The sequence below is a fragment of the Falco naumanni genome, chromosome 17, assembly GCF_017639655.2.
Source record: "Falco naumanni isolate bFalNau1 chromosome 17, bFalNau1.pat, whole genome shotgun sequence".
NCBI lineage: Eukaryota > Metazoa > Chordata > Aves > Falconiformes > Falconidae > Falco > Falco naumanni.
The window spans coordinates 4266099-4282126 of NC_054070.1; the positions used below are offsets into that span (position 1 = coordinate 4266099).

General features: G+C 47.7%; 2 protein-coding genes and 1 long non-coding RNA gene across 4 annotated transcripts; 2 read left to right on the forward strand and 1 right to left on the reverse strand.

Moving 5' to 3' along the window:
- The first annotated feature begins 21 nt into the window (after positions 1-21).
- On the forward strand, positions 22-5027 carry SNRPC (small nuclear ribonucleoprotein polypeptide C). Of its 2 annotated transcripts, none has more exons than XM_040616839.1 (6): positions 22-148; positions 449-491; positions 909-1017; positions 2464-2556; positions 3196-3300; positions 4630-5027. In XM_040616839.1, the coding sequence occupies exons 1-6, from the start codon at positions 141-143 to the stop codon at positions 4752-4754; spliced, it is 483 nt and encodes a 160-aa protein (XP_040472773.1). In that variant the 5' UTR covers positions 22-140; the 3' UTR covers positions 4755-5027. The 2 variants fall into 2 exon arrangements, with proteins under 2 accessions (XP_040472773.1, XP_040472774.1); XM_040616840.1 differs by having other exon boundaries at positions 2467-2556.
- A 2805-nt stretch (positions 5028-7832) lies between these two features.
- Positions 7833-11509, reverse strand: LOC121098686 (proline-rich protein HaeIII subfamily 1-like). The gene is made up of 2 exons (XM_040616957.1): positions 9439-11509; positions 7833-8099 (listed from the first exon to the last, which is right to left on the reverse strand). Exons 1-2 carry the CDS (start codon positions 9631-9633, stop codon positions 7833-7835), a joined length of 462 nt encoding a protein of 153 aa, XP_040472891.1. The 5' UTR covers positions 9634-11509.
- Positions 11510-11651: 142 nt separating this feature from the next.
- On the forward strand, positions 11652-15442 carry LOC121098431. Its single transcript, XR_005831273.1, has 2 exons — positions 11652-14367; positions 15103-15442. It is a non-coding gene; the product is annotated as an uncharacterized LOC121098431 (long non-coding RNA).
- The last annotated feature ends 586 nt before the right edge of the window (positions 15443-16028 follow it).

The window sequence follows — 16028 nt, forward strand, 5'->3', positions numbered from 1 at the left end:
CGCCCGCCACCTCGATTGTCCCCCGCGGGCCGCCGTCCGGCGCTGCGCCCGCCCTACGGAAGCCGACGGCGGTCAAGTGGCGGAAGGGGGACGCTACGCGAGGGCGTCACTTCCTGGCGGCGCCGGTGGCGGGGAGCATCATGCCCAAGTGAGAGCGGCTGCGGCGCTGAGGGGGTGGCGGCGGGGGCAGCGGCGGGGCCCAGGGGGCGGGCAGCCGAGGCGGGGGGGCGGCCCGCTGACCCGGGTAGGGCTGGGTGACCCCTGTGGCGGCCCCTGTCTCTTCAGGCCTGGGGGCTGGGGGAAGGGGAGCGGGGCAGGCCGAGCCCGGAGTTGCTGGCTTCGTGCGGCGCCTCCTGCTCCCGCCGCCCCGGGCACAGCCGCTGTGAGGGGCTGCGTTCTGACACTGGGCAAGGCGATGCCTTGATAACAAAGAATTTTCCCTTTTCAGGTTTTATTGTGATTACTGTGACACATATCTCACCCATGACTCAGTAAGTACCGAATCTTCTGTGTTAAGTTCTCTGTTGTATCAAGAGCATTAAAATAAAAATAGGCTAAAGCCAGGTTACTTGGCGTGTACTTGTCTTCTCCTACTTCTTGGCAAAAGAGTATGAGGATATCGAGTGGCACTAGCAGTCAGGGCAGCTGACACGGCTGCGAGTGTTGTGGTGAGTTAGTAGGAGACAGCTGGCCCCGTGTTAGGGCAACCGCTTCTACCTAAACTGGAGTTTCAACGCTTACAGTTTATATGTGAACTTTTTGCATATCACCCATCCTCTGGCTGGGCACAGAAACCAGCCTGTTTTGTACTGCTCAATTGCATGTGTTTAATATTATGCAATAGTTCCCGGTAAACTTTGCCTTTATGTGATATTATCTAACCTTTGGGGTTATGTGATCTTTCTCAGCCCTCCGTGAGGAAAACCCATTGCAGCGGCCGAAAACACAAAGAGAATGTGAAAGACTACTATCAAAAATGGATGGAGGAACAAGCTCAGAGCCTGATTGATAAAACAAGTAAGGCTAATCCTTCTGTGACCCTGGGTTGCTTTCCTGTTACTTCCTCTGTCTTTTCTCTAGCTGCTTGTTTCCCATCCTTCCTCACTTTCCTGTTGAGTCTTTGCCCTGTAAATCGTGAGCAAAAACTTCATTTTGAATCTTGAACTCATCAGAGTGTGAGCTTCCACCTAAGAGACTGAGGGCTCTACCCAAGGGGAGCTTCTCGCGAGCAGGTGTTGCTTTACTGCAGTTGAGAGGCTTGTAGATACCACCACCGTTAGCACTGCTAATAATGTCGTACAAGGTCGTGTACCCCATTCTTGCTTTGTGGTAGTAGCACATTTATGTAAAGGGTATGAATAAGAAATCCAAAAGATAGGAAAATGTACTTTAAAATGTACAGATTTTTTTTTTTTTTTACACTGCTGTAGTCGCTTGCCCTCAATTCCTTAGGGATATTGAGGATTTTTTTTTAACTCTCTTACTATTAAAAGCTTGAATGAAGTGTGAAGTGTTTCCTCTGTTTATGGGATTTTTGTTTATGTTTATAATATATATAATACATATATTTTATATATGTGTATATATTATATATACATATATATGTATATAAACGTTTATGTTTTTTTTTTTTTCCTCTTGCTTGCCCTCTGAATAATGGTTCTTTTCTCTGTGAAAAGAAATACAAATGCCAGATTAACTTTATGGCAAGTTTCTGTAGATCATAGAGTATCTCAAGCTGGCAGGGACCTATAAGGATCGTCAAGTCCAACTCCCTGCTCATTGCAGGGCTACTTAAAATTAAACCCTATGACTATAAACGTGTCATCCAGATGCTCCTTGAACTGTGGCCGGCTTGGTGCTGTGACCACTTCCTCAGGGAGCCTGTTCCAGGGAACGCCCGCCCTCCCTGTGAAGAGCTTTTTCCTGACACCCAATCTGGATTTTCCCTGACGCAGCTTCTTCCCATTTCCTTGTGTCTGTTTTCCTCGTAATGCTTACAGGTTTCCCATCTTTTGCTTCTTCTCTTCCCTTTCACATAAGATGTGTTTCATGCTTTTTGTCACCTACCTAAGTCATTGCCTTGTTACCGTTTTCAGGACAGCATGTCTTTACATAACGATCCCAGTTGAAAGTTGCAGCTGCAAATCACGTGATGTATTTTCTCTACCATCCGCCTTCCCGTTAGGTGTGTGAAATTCATCATGGACCTCTCTAGTCTCAGCTGGAGTAATTACTATAATAATTTTCTTCAAGAATATCAGGTGCTTCCGCCATGACAAGCAGCATAAACCAGGGATTTGTTCCAGAGTTAGAACAACTGAGCACGCAGCATGACGTGAAGTATGCTCTGACCGCGTGGCATGACAAGGAAGATTGGCGCAGGAGCTTCCTCAGCCTAGTAACTGGTTTTTCTCCTGGGATTCTTTCTTTCCTTTTTTTTTTTTCTTTTCCCCCCCAATGTAGCGGCTGCATTTCAGCAAGGGAAAATCCCACCTACACCGTTCTCGGCACCACCTCCGGCAGGAGCCATGATACCACCTCCTCCCAGCATCCGTAAGTCTGAACTGGATGATTTTTGACTGGGATGGCAGCCTTCTTGAGCTGTGTTGCATGTTTCCTGGACTTGTAAAAAAAAAAAAAAAAAAAAGTCCTTTTAGATTGAGATCAAGCTTAGACTTTTTGAGCTTGTGAATACCAAAATTTAAAGAAGATGCTTTGTAAGAGTGTTTTGGCAGAGATCTTAATTGTGTGTGTCTCCTCATTACTTGGTAGCTGCCACGTAGATAGCTTCATTAAAACTTCCAGCATGGAAGTTTTTTTGGTTTTGTTTTCAGTTTTGTTTTCAGTTGTTTTGGTTTTTTTTTAATAGAATAGGATTGATAATTGTCTTTTGCACTTCAGCTGGCAAACAGCCGAGATCCCTTTCTGCTTAGAGTCCTGCTGTTGAAAATGGTAGTCACCTGCATTAGGTGTGCAAAGCTGGGATTAACAGCTAGCATATTCTTCATCCACTTTACTTTCTGGCATCTGAAGTCAGAGTTGAAACTGAAAATGATGGCAGGCAGTCGTACAACGATCTAAGACACTATAATTCCTAAAATGTCCTGTAAAGTTTAATAATTGCTTCGCGCTGCATGTTGTTGATGAATATGAAAGCAGCCAAATGCGTAACCAATCCGTGTTTGTGTTCAGCTGGCCCCCCACGGCCTGGCATGATGCCAGCCCCTCATATGGGTGGACCGCCAATGATGCCAATGATGGGCCCACCCCCACCGGGAATGATGCCGGTTGGACCTGGTAAGTCTGGAAATAGGTAAATCTCTGTAACTGTGGTAGTGGTACTGCATCGTCTGCTTGGTGGGATGTTTGGGCTTCTATTTTCTGTCTCACGGAGCAATAGAGAGTTGTCAGAAGAGCTCAGCAGAAAATGTGGAGTAGCTGCAGTGCTCGGCTGCTAGCTGTAGTGATGCACTCCAGTTTACAGGCGGCGTCACTTCAGATGTCGTAGTAGATCCAGCGTGGATTGACAGCCCCCAGTGTCAAGCTGTGGAAGTATTTCAGTTTGCATATGCTATGTCTGCACGTTTGCTGATCCATTATCCTCTGCGTGGTGAGACATGAACCAGTCTTACCACTGCTCGTTAAAGTTTCTTTACTACTTGTTGCGAGTTATGAGTCCCCCTCTCCAACTGAAATTATCACTGTGCTAAATTGTAGCTTTTTGACCTCTAGTCTTAGCAGTACGATCTATAGAGGTTTATGTTGGTATTAGTAGCGCCTTTGTTTTTGCACAAGGGGTGCATTTCAGTTCTAAATGAACGTTATTGTTTAAAATGTTTCGAGATAATGTGTTGCAGAGAAACGCTGTGCCTTAAGTTTTTTTCAGAACTGTAAAGGCAAACCAAAATGTCTTTGATACATTCCACTTCTGAGTTTACTGGCATCCAAAGAATACTCAGAGGATGTCTTATTGAAGCAGTTACTGGAACAAATCTAAAGGAACACAGACATGTGCACTAGAAGGAGTAAAGTGTCTTTGCAATTATTGTCTTGCTGGTAGAAATTGTTCCTTTAAGTGTTTTTCTTAAAGGCACAAACCGTGCATAATCTGCCATATTAAGCAGCAGAGCGGCTGACTGAAAATAAACGGCAAAGTTGGATGGAAGCCATTATTTCAGTGCTTTTTAGTAGAGCATCTGCTTTTCTTTGGTAATGCTGTTACCCAGCTGTAAGAAGTACACCAGTCTTTTTTTTTTAATTATTTTATTTTATTTTTCTCTTTTTTTTTTTCTTAAGCACACTGAGGGTTTTGCAGCGCTTCTTTCCAAATGACCTTTCCAATTCAGTAATGAAGCTAGTGTCTCTTCTGAGTGGTTGAAAATAATTTGTCATTGAATATTGTCAAAAGTGGGCATATAACCCAGGCATTTGGTTGCTCCGCTACTCATTGCTAATATCCTGCAGGGAAATGCAATCCATCTCAGTCAGATTCCTGATCAAAGCCTACAAACTTGTAAAACAAAAGTTCCCTGGAGGGTGGGGGAGAGAACCTACACGCGATTTTGGTGTGACTTGCCAGTTGCTGCTCCAGAAAGCTTTTCTCCGATGTCCTCTTTCCCCTTGTAGCTCCAGGGATGAGGCCACCGATGGGAGGACACATGCCAATGATGCCAGGGCCCCCGATGATGAGACCACCCTCCAGACCCATGATGGTGCCAACCAGGCCGGGAATGACCCGTCCAGACAGATAAAGGTGGAAATAGAGCTACCTGTTCTTTTTCATATTACAGTCTTCTGTATGATGAATACCCTAGCCCTGTGTCCCTAGGATTTTTTATTAAAGCAGTGTGTTGAGGAAATCTGCTGTTAACTTCAGATTGCAAATGGTTTGACCTTAGATGCACACTGGACTGATGCTTTTGTACGTGGTCTGGGGTGGTTTTTTTTTGGTTCCCCCCCCCCCCCCCCTCCTTGAATCATAAAACAGAACAATAAAACATTGATGCTGGTTTACATACGGAGAATCTGAGCTTTACTCTGTGTGTGGTTTTTATACGCAGCAGGCAGAGATGTCAGTTTTCTTTGTTCCCTCTCTACCTGTCTTGCACAGAATTTTCCAGGTTTTTCTTCTCTTTAGTCCTTAGGTAGTTAATCTTTTTTTCATATCATATGCCTTGAGAGATGCATTACTATCTGCATTTTGAATTCTTGTTTCAAAACAAGTATGTGTGGTTTTACTTTAAAAAAAAAAAAAAAAAGAAAATCACAGAGTGACAACAGAAAATACTGCAGTGATACCAATTGCCTGGGGAGACTGCAACGTTAAGTGACTTTACCAGCACAAAATAGAATGAATTTATTAAAATGCTGATTCTCCACTGAGGGAAGCAAAGAGGTGCTGTTAAAAGGCTGCTTCTTACAGTAATTGTTTTGATGCTGCCAAACATGTTTCTGCTTTTCTATTGCTACTGGGGCATCTGTGTGGACACATTTAATTACATTATTGGAGTTGAGTCAGTAGTTATTAACGCTCTGTTATCTTCTTAGTATAAAAGGATGTGTTGTTGAAGACATATCCCAGGCCCTTTAGTTTAATAAAAGGACTTTGCTTTTGATGAGCCATACATAATGCAGGTGCACAATTCTAATTGATATAAAGGATTTATTCTGTTTGCATACTCTGCTGCTCTGCGCAGGTCGGTCGTCATCCATTTCAGTCTGCAGAACTGTCCAACTCATTCTTGACATATCTGCCTCTAATATGAAAGTGGGAGTGATCTGCATCTTAAAAGAAAGCATTTGGTTAGCAGGGTTTGCAAGGGCTCCTTTCTTGAGTTGCTCCCTGCGATGAGACAGGACAGTGCAATCACTTAGAGGAGATATTTTTAGGAGTTTGTGTGCTTTCAACAATCTGCTGTAAAAAATGTGGTGTAGTTGAGACTGCAGATACTTGATCGCTCAGTGTTTAATAGCCGTATTCAACAAATGTTGAGATGAGGCAGAAGTTAGGGGATGTTTTTATAATAAACCATGCTAGAGGTAGACTTCTGCAGTACACAGTGCTGGGGCTGGACTGGCGCAGCTTCACCTCCCACGTTGGGTTCTGCAGGCATCGGACACTGCACAGATGGCAAGGAGCTGACATGTTTGTACCCATGTGTGTCTTGGAAGGTGAATGTGTCTCCTTGATCAATAATCTTGAGTGTTTTTCAGCTTTAGGCTGAAGCTGGGTTGCTTTCACATCCAACGTGCAACAAGCACTGGCTTTCTCCTGGAGGAAAAAAATAGGCAGGAGTTAGTGATGATCAGGACTGGGCTTTGAGAAAAGTTCACGGGTTTGTGCCACTTGTGATTCCCCCCCTGCCTACAGTCAGATGAAAACAGAATGTACTCAGGAAAGCACAAAGGATGTGGATTTCTTGTGGAGCTGCTACAGGCATGAGGGATGGGTGTAAGGCTCCGGGGAGGTATGCCGTGACCGTTTCTGTGGGCTCCTGTTGCTGAGCGCAGCCTTGAAAGCAAAACACTCCCTCGTAATCCGCACTGAAATCGCGCCTGGCAAGTGAAATAGTCTAATTTTTCATTCTCATCTATCAAAGAGTTACAGTGGAAACAGAAACGAAGTAGCAACTAAGATGTTTTTTTTTTTTTTTTCGTTCAGCAGCCTTGCTGGCTGCAGTGTTTTATATTTAACATTTTATTTTTGGAGTGTGAGCACGTTATTTAAAATAAATTGGTTTGGGCTGACCTGGGATAATCTTAGGAAGGGAGCTTGACAAAGAAGAAAGGTAAAACTGAGCTGCTTTGTGGATTATCGCCTGCAGCTCCCAAGTTTTAATAATCAGCATTTTAATAATCAATGTTTTAATAGAGGTAAGAACACGTAATTAAAACCTGCCTGAAGCTGCTGGTGGTTGCAGGTGCCCCCTTGGTGCTTGTGCCTTAGCAGCTGACATGTACCGAGCTGCAGCCCTGTCCGTGTCCCGTGGGGCTGCAGCCCTGCCTGTGTTCTGTGGGGCTGTGGCCCTGCAGGGCTCACTGGTGTCCCGTAGGCTCCTGTGGGGCTGTGGCCCAGTCCCTGTCCCGTGGGGGCCTGTGGGGCTGTTGCCTTGGCCCGTGGGGTCCCATGGGGCTGTGGCGTTGTCCCTGCCCCGTGGGGCCTGTGCGGCTGTGGCCCTGTCCTGTGCGACCCTGTGGGGCTGCGGCCCTGTCCCTGGGGCTGTGGCCCTGCAGAGCTTGCCTGGGGGCCCCGTGGGGCTGCGGCCCTGCCCGTGTCCCGTGGGGCTGTGGCCCTGCCACCCTGCCTGTGTCCCACGGGGCTGTGGCCCTGCAGCCCTGCCTGTGTCCTCTGGGGGCCCGTGGGGCTGCGGCCCTGCCCGTGTCCCGCCCGCTCCGCGCACACGCGTGGGGTGAGTGCGGCGGGGGCCGCCAGGGGGCGCGTCGGGGCGGGGCGGCGGCGCGCGGGGGCCGGCGGGAGGCGGCGGCGGGGCGGGGCGGGAGGCGGTGGCGGCGCCGCGATGGGGTCCCGCCGCCCGCGGCCCTGAGCCCTGCCGCCCCGCGGCCTGGCGGGCCTCATCAAGAAGCAGATCCTGAAGCACCTCTCCCGGTGAGGCACCCGCGCCCGGCCTTCTCTCTTCCTTCTTCTCATCCCGGGGGGGCGGCGGGGGCGGGAGGGCCCAGTGGGTGAGGGGGGTGTCCGGGCCTGCGGGGGGTCCCGGTGGGTGAGGGGGGGGCCCGGGCCTTCGGTGGCCCGGTGGGTGCGAGAGGGCCAGGTGGCTGAGGGGGGTTTTGGGCCCTCGGTGGCCCGGTGGGTGCGGAGGGGCTGGGGCCTACGGCGGCCCGGTGGGTGAGGGGGGGCGCGGTGGGTGCGTGCGGGGTCCGGTGGGTGCAGGAGAGCCCGGGCCTGCGGCGGGCCGGTGGGTGCGGGGGGGCCCGGTGGGTGCGGAGGGGGGCCGGGCCCGAGGCTGCTGTGGGGCCGGGGTACCGCAGGGCCCTGCTGGCCGCCCCCCGGCGGAGCTGTCGGGCCCGGGCGGGCGGTGGTCTTGGGCCCCGGGGGCGCCTGAGGGCCGGGGGCTGCGGGCCCAGGGAGCTGCTGGCTGTGGAGGAGCAGGCGCTGAGCCCCCCGGAGCTGCGTGCTGGGGGTCGGGCCCCTCAGAGGCCGGGGGCGGTGGTGGGGGTCTCCGGGCCGGCTGGGCTCCTGCCCTCGGTGGGCCTGGTGCAGGGGGGGCTGCCTTTGGTGACCCTTCGGGAGAGCTGTGGGCCAGGGCTGCTCCCTGCGGCAGGTCCTGCTTGGCTGGGAGCGGGCGAGCGTGAATGAGAGACCAGAGGAGAATATAAACAGCACGAGGTACCCAGGGCGAGAAGGAATGCTGTAATACTTGGTACATACAGGCACTTGCTTGTCGTTTGTGCTGATGTTTTATCATTTTCAGTGAACTTCATTAAAGGCGCTAAGAGGTGTGCTGAGGAAGACCGTCATCTGGTGCTTCGTGTGTAATATTGAGTCAGGAAATGCAGCTTCAGCTGTGGCTCTGCCGCTGACTTGGGGGTTGACCTTGGGCAAATCTCCGTGCCTCGGTTTCCCTGGCGTTTGAAAGGAAAGAGCTGCACGAGAGCCAGCAGTTCTGCTGTTATCTCATGTGCACGTCCTCCCTCTGCGTTGCTGAACGATCAGGATAATATGAAGTATAAAGGTGGCATATCTCTGAGGATACTGGTGAAGGCGCAGCGTTGCACAGTGCTTTGCTTTGTGCTTCATGAGCCGCAAACGATCAAGTCCTTTCCGTTTTTATGGGTGGAGAATCTCAGCTACGAAGCAAGGGGCTTGTAGTAACTTGGGCTAGTAGTGTCAGTAAGCTGGAGCAAGGAGTTAAGACCTGCGAATCCAAACTCTCTGAGGCTGGTAGTAGATCCTCAGTGTTTCTGGAACCTCAGAACAATCCCCGCAAACTTAAAGCGAGCAGTCTCCTTAATAAAGTGCCTGTCTGCGGAGGTTCTGAATCACTAGTTGCTCAGTACTCCAGCTTTCTAGGCGCTGTACCAAAAAGGAGCGTAATAGAGCCTGCTGCTTGATCTGTTCAGTGTGCTAATTTAAATGCATTTCTGCTAGACCTGACATCACAAATCTCCGAGCTTTCTGTCTCATTCCACCTCAAATTGGCCTGTCGTGCTCGTTAAGGATTCAGCCTTCTTGTCAGGAGGCACTGAAGTATTTATAACAAGGAGAGATGGATGAGAGCAGTTATTAATGGGGGCTGAAATAGACCTGGGCTTTATTCCTGGGTACCACCCCTCCTAGAGTGACAGAGCGTGTGCATTATCCCTATGGATAATTCTCTTTAGATTGAATACGTTTTTCTGCTGGTGCTTTTACTTGGTTTTGCTTTTTGGTCTCCCTTACTTTGCACTGTTGTGACACAGTCCTGCTCAAAGTGCCCCCTTTCTTCCCTTCCGTTTGAGCCCGTTGTTAGTGTTCTCCTTTGTGCAGTTCCAGGGAGGAGAGGGAGTCACAAAAAATTCTGCAGCTCTACCTGTTTTCCTGCTAGGTAGACTTACTCTGTTGTTTGGGGTGGTTGGTCTGATCCTGCCCCTTTCTTGCCTAAGTACCGTGGATGTTTTGCAGAAATGCATTTTCAACACAGTTTAATGTTGTATAAAAAAGATGATGTTTTTGCATTCTGGTTTTTGTTCTTCTAAATACCTCAGCTTCATACTCCCTTTGGGATTTTTCTTTCAGTTATGCTCATTTTCTCAGAAGAATTTTGCTACTGAATCATTAATCTGCCTTTATTTTCTGCTTTCAGTCTGCATATGAAATAATTCCTTGTTCCTCTTGTTATGTCTTCATTTGAAGTAATTTCTGCATGAGGTGGGTTTTTTTGTTCCTTTTTTGTCTGGAAATTTGCAAGGAATAGTCACGAGAGACAGCAAGATCAGGGAAATATGAAAGAGTTCACAGCAACCCTTCAGATTAAATGAATCACATGTCTAATAGGATGACAGTGGTCACTTGCGGTGATCTCTATAGCTGGGCTTTGCTGTTGGTGACAGAGCTGAGTTATGAATGTATTTTAGAAGGCTTAGCCTGTGTTGTGCTTTAGCAGCTTAAATTCCTAGAGCAGAGGAATCTAAAAACTTGCGGTGCTTTCACCATCTGTGCTTTTCACTCATTTATCCTATATTTAGCTTGGTAAAGAAAATAGATTAGGTTGTTTCACCGCTTCTTCTGCACTGGCACATGGCTGCGGTACCTGGGGTTCTGCGGGAGGCTGTTTATAACCGAACATCAGGTGATTATAGCTGGGACAAAGGGCTCTCCCTACGAGCTGTCTGAAGCATCAGCCGCTTGCTGTGTGTTTGAACTTGAAGCTGGTTTGAACTCTTCTGAGGCCGTACAACAAGAGCAGCGCTTAGTGTTTACCAGCCTGGAATTATTCATGGCAGTACATCTATTGCTTTAAAATAAAAACAGTAATTTGCCTTTGCCTCTTTCTGGTTTTGTTTGAAAGTAGCATCTTTTTATTGTCCTTCTCTTAATTTTTTTCTTGTTAATAGCGCTCAGTGCAGCTATAGTACATACCACCTTTATAATACTCTGCGATCAAGTATTTATCCCCATTTGGTAAACAGGGAAACTGTGGCAAGCCAGACTGCCCAAACTTACTCAATAGAGCATTTTGGGGTTTGAGTTCTCAGTGCTGCGGTGGAAATCCTGATCAAAATTATTTTAACTTAATTTCATTAGGAAGCTTTTATTCACTGCTGCATCTGACAACTGCTTTGTGACATTTTCTTTTGTAACACGTGTTAAAACGTGTGAGCTTATGGAGTAATAGGCTATTTAGTTGTGCACGTTACATGGTTTCCAGAGGAAATGTGGTATGTAATCCTTCTGTTGGGAAGAAAAGAATAAAAGTTAGGTGGAGAAAATAATCAGACAATAGCTTGACTTGCTCCAGTTCCAAAGGGCCGATGTGAAACAGCCACTGAGTCAGAAGCGTCTGAAAGAAAGAAAAGCTGGTGTCAGCAGAGGAGCTGGGGTGGGGTTTGGGAGCAGGTTTGAAAGCAGGGGAAGGAGACCACAGCTGGTAACCCTGACAGGAACCCTGGAGAACTGCAGCTGAGGAGGAACTTCAGGAATCCCTGAAAGTAGGGTGAGAAGGAAGCGCAGGAGAAACGAGAGAGAGAGAGAGAGAAGTCGGCTGAGGTAACAGCACTATTGCTGAGAAAATACAGAGGAAAACCAGCATGGGAAGTGAGACCTGTGTGCAGAGGAGAGGGTACAGCGCTTGAGCCGCCAGCGCAGGCGCCTGGTTCTGTTGATAACAGATGTGCGCAACGGAAATACAGGCGATACCAGGCTGGTAGTTTTGTCTTTGCTAGAGCTGTGCTTGTAAACAGGGTCTGGTGCACAGAGAGGCCCTTTTCCTGAGTTGATCGTAGAAGTTTAGGTTGGAAAAGAGCTTTAAGACTATCAAGTTCAACTGTTAACCCAGCACTGCCAAATCCACCACTAAACCATGCCCCCAGGTGCCAGGGCTTTTAAATATCCCCAGGGATGGTGACTCCACCACTTCCCCCAGCAGCCTGTTCCAAAGCTTGATGACCCTTTCAGTGAAGAAATTTTTCCTAATATCCAATCTAAACCTCCCCTGGCACAACCTGAGGCTGTTCCTCTTGCTTGTTACTTGGGAGGAGACACTGACACTCCCGCTCCCCCTCACTACAGCCTCTTTTCAGGTAGTTGTAGAGAGTGATAAGGTCTCCCTGAAGCCTTCTTTTCTCCAGGCTGAACACCTCCAGCTCCCTCAGCCGCTCCTCAGAGCACATGCGCTCCAGCTCCGCTGTCCATCTCTGGACATGCTCCAGCCCCTCAATATCCTTCTTGAAGTGAGGGGCCCAAAACTGAATGCAGGATTCAAGGTGTGGTCTCACCAGTGGGGACGGTTGCTGCCCTGGTCCTGCTGACCATGAAGTACTTGAGTGCCACTGGGGTTTTTGCTCTGTTTTATTCCTGGTCTATACACGGGATTACCAGATGCGTAGAATCTTGGGTGCTGGTTCATGTGTCAGTCAAGACAGTATCTGTAAGTTGCTGTGGAGTGAGACTGGGAACTGTGGGAGGGATTAAGACTGTTTTTAGGAAGGTTTTCTGTGTAGTCTTATACTGTGCTTTGCTCTTCTGTTGGTTTCTTTCCTCTCTTCCCTGGTTTTGGAGGTTGCTGAATGATGGGTAACAGTTTGGACAGTACAACCTTTCTAATGAAGGGTGAAGCCAAGTTATCCTTGGTAGGTGCAAGGCTGTGTGGCCAGGTTTATCAGTTGCGCTGTCAGATGTCACTTCTCTGTCCCAATGTCATACGAAGGAAGATGAGGCATGGCAGAAGTTGGCAGAACTGTCTTTCACAGCACAGTATTGGAGCCACCTTTTTGGATAAATCAGATGGGCTTTAGAAACAGAATTTTAAAAAATCCTAGAAAACAAAATGAGTAGCGAGTGTAGGATGTAATACTTTACTTGCAGATGTAGGTCAAGTACACAGCCAGAAACTGTCATGTAACTCCTCATAAATGTAGAACCTTTCCTCTCACTTCCCCATGGTTTAGGTCATAAATCCCTTTTTCCAGAAGAGATTGCAAGTGAAACTCCTCCCCAGTTTCATTTGCAATTGCTCCTAGTTCTTGCAGCAAATAAAACTGCTGCTAGCAGATAAGCGAAGATAACAGGAGAGCCTATAACGTATCTTTAGTTTCTTCTACATCAGTTTAGCAGACAGGAACATGTGGGTGTCACAGTGTGTGCTGAGCTAGGAATGCATGGGCTTCTGTGGGCTGTGGTTTCATAATTTGGATGTAAGTATTTCAGAATCCCTTCCTGGCCCTAAAAATGCATTTGGTATTAACCCTTCCACGCAGTTGAGCTGCTTCCATGCCACATGCAAAGAGTTCAGAACTTTCTGACCCAAAACTGCTTTCTGGCATGAGCCCTGCCGGTTCTGTAGTGTTACTGGATTAGCTCTTCAGTTAGCCTTGCAGCTGCTTGTGCCTCTGTGCTCAAAAATGTGATCTCCTTGCCTGCCCTTTATCCTTCCCCACCATTAAAGGCAGGCTCTCAGTCTAAGGACAAAGAAAGGCTATTGCAGCTGATGATCATCCTGCTGTTCCACGGTACTACACTCTCTGAGGTCAGGGTGGCAGAAGTGAAGTGTGTTATCCTGAGAGGACCCAGCCTTCTCCTCGGAAAAGACTGGGACAAGAGGCAGAAGCAGTTCTTCTTCAGCCAAGAAAATGGGATTCAGTCTCTGCTGATCAGGAATCATTGAGATGGGCTCTGTGGCTTGCACAGGACAGAAGGTCAGATCAGGTTATCAGATATGCATCATTTGTCCAACGCAGAGGTGTGGGGAATTCCTGAAGTCTGAAGAGCACTTTTTTTTTTTTTCCCCCCCTCAGCGGTCAGATTTCTTGGCTAAATGCTGAAATCTGGAAATCACTATAAGAAAATACAGCCTGAATTCTCTGGTCTGTTTGCTTCTTGCTTGTCCTGAAATGTTTTGCAGCATCGCTGTGTGCTTGAATGCTGAGATGCAGCTGTGCCCTTGCAGTGACAGTCCAAGCAATGGCACGTTCTGTTAGTAAGATATGTTGGAAACCCTGTGATTTAGAAAGATCTACTGTCAGTGTAAGATGTGTGCTTACCACCTAACCCTTTCAGGTTTCTCCCCGTTTCCCGTCCTTGATTATGAATTAACTGGAAGCAATTTAAAGAGCATGGTGCGCAGGGAGGAAAGCAAGGAAATCTCATCTGGGAATGACCTAACAAAGCTATAGACTCATGGAGTGATTTAGGCAGAAGGGACCTCTGGAGAACCTTTGCCTGGGACAGAATCTCTCCTAGAATTGAGACCAACATTGCAATTTTGGCTTTAGCTGCTTTAGTACCCTCCTTCAGATCAGGGAAATTTCTACTGCAAAGGATAATTTGCCTAAAAGAGCTGTTGCAGCTATGGGAAATACATGAAACCACAACACCGCTACCAGTTAAAAATTGACATTAAAAGAGTTGTTACTTTTCCATTTGCAAAGCATTCTGTTCCTGCTTTTCAGTGCGTTCTGTTTAGCCAGGTAATAGTTTCTTTGGTGCCCAAGTGCCACAAAGCGCACAAGTTGGAATGCAAAACATGAAGGTTTGAAAAACAAATCTGATAGCCAAAGCCCGAAATAACCCTGTCCTGCAGCCAGTGCTGACAATGGCAGAGAACAGCAGAGAGGAGGGATGTGCTTGTGCGCTGACACCTGCAAGGGGCTTGCACACGTGTTGATGTGGCTGAAGAGGAGTAGAGCAACAGAAGTACGTTACAGAGTGTGAGTAACCCAGGTGTTGGTAACCTCCCTGAATTTGTAAGTTTTACATCTTGATCTCCACGTGGCTGAGAGCGGCAGGACATGTGTCTCAAAAGGTGGGAGGATTTGGGGACACATGGGAGATGCCCACAGTTCCCCCACCGTAGGGTGTGCGGCTGGGTCCGGAGGGCAGTCGGCAGCGTCCTGCTTCGTGGGGCTGTGGGGAAGTTGCTTAATCATTTGGTGTCATAGTTTCCCCCAGTGGTTAAGAAGAGATGATACTAACGAGCCAGTTTGTACGTTGCTCTGAAAATAACCCTGGTGCATAGAAGCGGTTTTGGGAATGGGGTGGAAACAGTTCGTAGCAAGAAACTCTGAGGCAATTTATAAGAAAGAAGCTTTGTCAAGTCTCCTTCCAGGCAGTGGCTGCTATTTTGCAGGCCGTCAGGCAAAGCTGAGGTACCGAGCGTTGGACCACTGGTAATAAGTTTACGTTCTTACATGCTGTGTCTAGCGAAGTATTTAAGGCTGGATGCAAACCCTGTAACATGGGAATTTGGAAATTTCTTATTTGCCTAGTACATTTTGATGGCTTTTTTTTAATTTTTAAAGTTTTAATATGGAGGAATTCTTGATGGAAAGACAGAACCCCAGGCTATTATGGAGTAAAGTAATAAACAACGACTGCTTCTTTGTTCAAGATGGGTGGGAAAAGAGAATGCGCGTGTAACAGGACGTGGCATTTTCCTTTCACAGATAGTAATCTCTAAACCCAGGATTGTTATGCTGCAGTCTACCAGAAGAACCAAACAGTCGGTTTCTAGGAAGCGTGTGTCAGCTGCTGGATGCAAGGTGCTTCTAACCACTTCCACTCGGCTGGAGAGAGAAGCATGTGCCGTTTCAGGAATGCTAAATAGACTCTTGTTGGGGTAAAAATAAATGGCGCTTTGGTAGCTCAGGAGGCCAATGCGGCTGGAAATATCCTTGCATCAGTTGCTGGATTTTGCAGGGCCCTGCTGGCCACGTGGAACCTCTCCACACCCCTGCTACTCTTCAGCCCAAGCAGTGGGTCAGTAAAAGTGGTTATTAAACATGACTCTTCTCCCCTTGTCTTATTTCTCCCAGATTCCTTGAGCTCTTACCTTCTCTGCAGCGGCTCAGTTGAGCCTGAGTTATGTAATAACCTGTTATTATCTGCAGGTTGGAATAAAAAATGCAGATTTGATTGCAGCACAAATAATTTCTTAAAATCTGGGAAGCGGTGCTTCTGACCAGTGCATTTATTTAGGTGGCTTCCTCATTTTCTTTCACATGTTGTTATTTGCTTGAGGTTTTGTCTTGGGAAATTCCCTGGCAGCTGACGGAGGGTTTGCATTCCAGATTTCAGAGCGTGGGGCAGCTGGCATTTAAACTTTACTGAGCTTCCAGCTAATGAGCTAGAAATAGCAAAACAGTTCTTCAGTGAGGCAGAGTTCGACCCCTGCCAAAAAGCCGGCCTCTTTTCCTTTCAGATTAGCTTCTGGTTTCAGGTCTCCTAGGACCAAAGCAGTTGACAGTGGGTGTGGTGCAAGAAGTGCATGGAGGCTGGAGCCTTTGCAGTTTTCTAGTATTCAGAATGCTTAAGAGTCATTTGTTTGGGACAAGAAAGTGCTCGCAGGGACCTAAGTGAGGATGCAGACACC